Consider the following 2,500-nt stretch of genomic DNA (forward strand, 5'->3'; position numbering starts at 1 on the left):
TTTATTTGTCATTTTCTCTTAACAGGTTCAACCCTCTACCTCCTTCCTTGCCCAGGGTGGGAACAGTAAGAGACTTGGAACCTCTCCTGTTAACTGGAAGGAACTGGGCGTTACCAAGCACAAAGCCAAAACTTGACCTGGGCTGAGGAATGGGATCCGGGCAGCTGTGCCCCTCAGATTCGGGCTGGCTGCCAGCTCTCAGGGCATCTGGCGACTGGGGAGGAATTCCTCTGCTTGGACAACAGGCTTTCTATTCTGTTCAGTGCCTCCTGCCCTGATTCCTCACCTGCTGTGTTTCAAAGTGTTCTTCAGTTAACTCCACCCCTCACTGAATTTTGCAATTTGCTGTCAACTTAACCTCCTCCAGGCTCTGTCTCTGCTTTTGGAACTGTGTTTCTCTGCAAAGCTGAAAGCCAATCAAGATGACGTTTTCTTTAACTTTTTCCCCCTTGGGTTCCTGGAGCTGTCCGTCTTCTGACATACACACAGGGAAGGCTACATCTGCCCACCTTGTAACTGTTACTTAGTAACCCAGAATTTTCAGTTCCGGCTGCTCAGAATGACCTAGACTCTAGGTCCTAGAGGCTGGAGAAGGAGCCAGACACCCATTCTGGTAACTCTGGTGCCAGCGAGCAGCTGACCTCCCTCTGGGGCAGCCCCTGAGCTCCTTAATGAGTAGGTTTGGGCCAGTGTCTGCCCATGTTTGTTCTACCTCTCCTCCACTCTTTTCTTTTTCCTTCATGTCAATAATTTACCCCTCTTTGAGTGGAATGCTTTTAGTATATCACTCACTTGATAGGACCCAGGGTCCCAGGTACTGGCTTTGTTCTTGATCTACTAGACCCCTTAGCCTGAAGTTTATTTTTCTACTCAGCTGGTCCTTGCTTCCCCTCCTAGCACCCTTTGTACCGGGGTTTAGATAGAAGATTATGGTATGGATCATTGAAGAGTTTCTAGATAGCTAATTTAGGGATAAGGAAAATTCAGTTGTGTTCAGGGTCCCATCCCCCATCTGGCTTACTTCTTTAAAAATTTAAATTACATTTTAACTAGTTCCTCTCTCTCCCTCTTTCTCACTCCCTCTCCCTTCCCCCTCTCTCTGTCTCTCTGTCTCTTCCCCTCCCCTTCTCCCTTCCTCTGTTGTGTGTGTGCATGTGTGCATGGGCACCATAGCTCATGTATGGCGGTCAAAGGACAGCTTTCAGGTTTTGAGTCCCTCCCTCCACCACGTGGGTTCCAGAGACAGGACTCGGGTGGCCAGGCTTATTGGCTTGGTGCCAATACTTAGAGCGCAGTCTCCGCCGACTTTTCAACTGCACGTGGTCTTGGTCGCCTCTGTTAGTTTGCTGTTGTGCCTCTTGCCAGATGAAGTCCTTCATCTCCGCGTGAGAGGCGGCTATCCTCAAAATGGCCGTTGAAATCTGGGTCACAGGAAGGGTTTTCTTTCCTGGACCCATTATCAGACTTTGTTTTGTGGGCAGAGAACTCATGCAAGTCAGAAAGATTCCCACAGGGCTGTGGGTGTTGCTCCGTGCCAGAACACTTGCTTAGTAAGTATAAGGTCATGGGTTCAGTCCTGAGTATTGCCAAAGCTGGACAATGATAGATCCTCAATTTCAACATCTAACCCAGGCTTCATAGTGAGACCGTCTCAAACAATAAAAGAGAACACAAAAGGATTATGGGCCATTCCTTCCCTCCTGAGCTGTTATTCTCTACACTGTTAATATGGTACCCCTTTCCAGAGGGCTGTGGAGAGAAAAGGATGCCCCGAAAAGTTCTTTGCACACTGCCCTGAGCTAGGAGAAAGGAGCAGGGGAGCTGTCCTGAGCTGAGAAAGGATCCAGCATTGAGATTTGGTTTCTTTCTGAGGAGTCTCAGGAGAGTCTGCCTGCACCAGGGGTGGGACTGAGTTCCCAGAGGGTCTTACGGAACTCTGGGTGCGGTGAATCAGAGCCTAGGCTAATGTGGTCCCAAGGGCAGGAATCACAGCAAGCTACTTTCAACGTTCACTTCCTAGGCAAGGCTAAAGACTTTTAAAAGGGTGTGTGTGGGCCAAGCCCAGAGCAGCCTGGGACATTTCAAACTGGCACCACCTCCTTCTGGCTGTCTCTGAGGCCATCCGGAGGCCAGGGCTCAGTCAGTTGAACGGAAAAACTAAGGAGAGGACTGCAGAGTCTGAGACCTTTGCGCAGAAGGCTGGAGTGTGGAGGAAGGCGGGAGGGAGAATCAGGAGGAGGGCGCTGGGTGCGGAGGCCCCACCTTTCATTCCAGAGCTGTACCGGCCCGGGCGGGATGAGTCAAGACCCGCTGGGTCTGCTGTGCACCTTCCCATAGGTGAGGGAGTCGACCTCTCTGGGGAAAAACTGCAGCGCCTGCTAGTCCTAGCCTTGGCCTTGGCTGGGTGCTGGAGTCTTGGGTCTGCCGAGTCTGGCCTCTGGGGCCACGGCTGGCTTTCCCTGATGTATGGCAAGAGCCTCGCTCGTGTGCTTCCATTTCT

The 2,500-nt window shown here is 51.2% G+C and overlaps 1 protein-coding gene across 2 annotated transcripts in view; it reads left to right on the top strand.

The window, feature by feature from the left end:
* Window positions 1-2,065: 2,065 nt before the first annotated feature.
* Window positions 2,066-2,500, top strand: part of Mpzl2 (myelin protein zero-like 2) — a 10,900-nt gene continuing 10,465 nt past the window's right edge. Inside the window, 1 exon segment of one of the 2 annotated variants that reach the window (NM_001106818.1) lies at window positions 2,066-2,500. This exon segment is cut by the window's right edge and continues 20 nt beyond it. In NM_001106818.1, coding sequence (NP_001100288.1) covers window positions 2,463-2,500 — 38 coding nt within the window. In that variant the 5' untranslated portion in view covers window positions 2,066-2,462. 2 annotated transcript variants of the gene reach the window in all.

This window comes from Rattus norvegicus, chromosome 8 (genome assembly GCF_021556685.1).
Source record: "Rattus norvegicus strain SHRSP/BbbUtx chromosome 8, alternate assembly SHRSP_T2T, whole genome shotgun sequence".
NCBI lineage: Eukaryota > Metazoa > Chordata > Mammalia > Rodentia > Muridae > Rattus > Rattus norvegicus.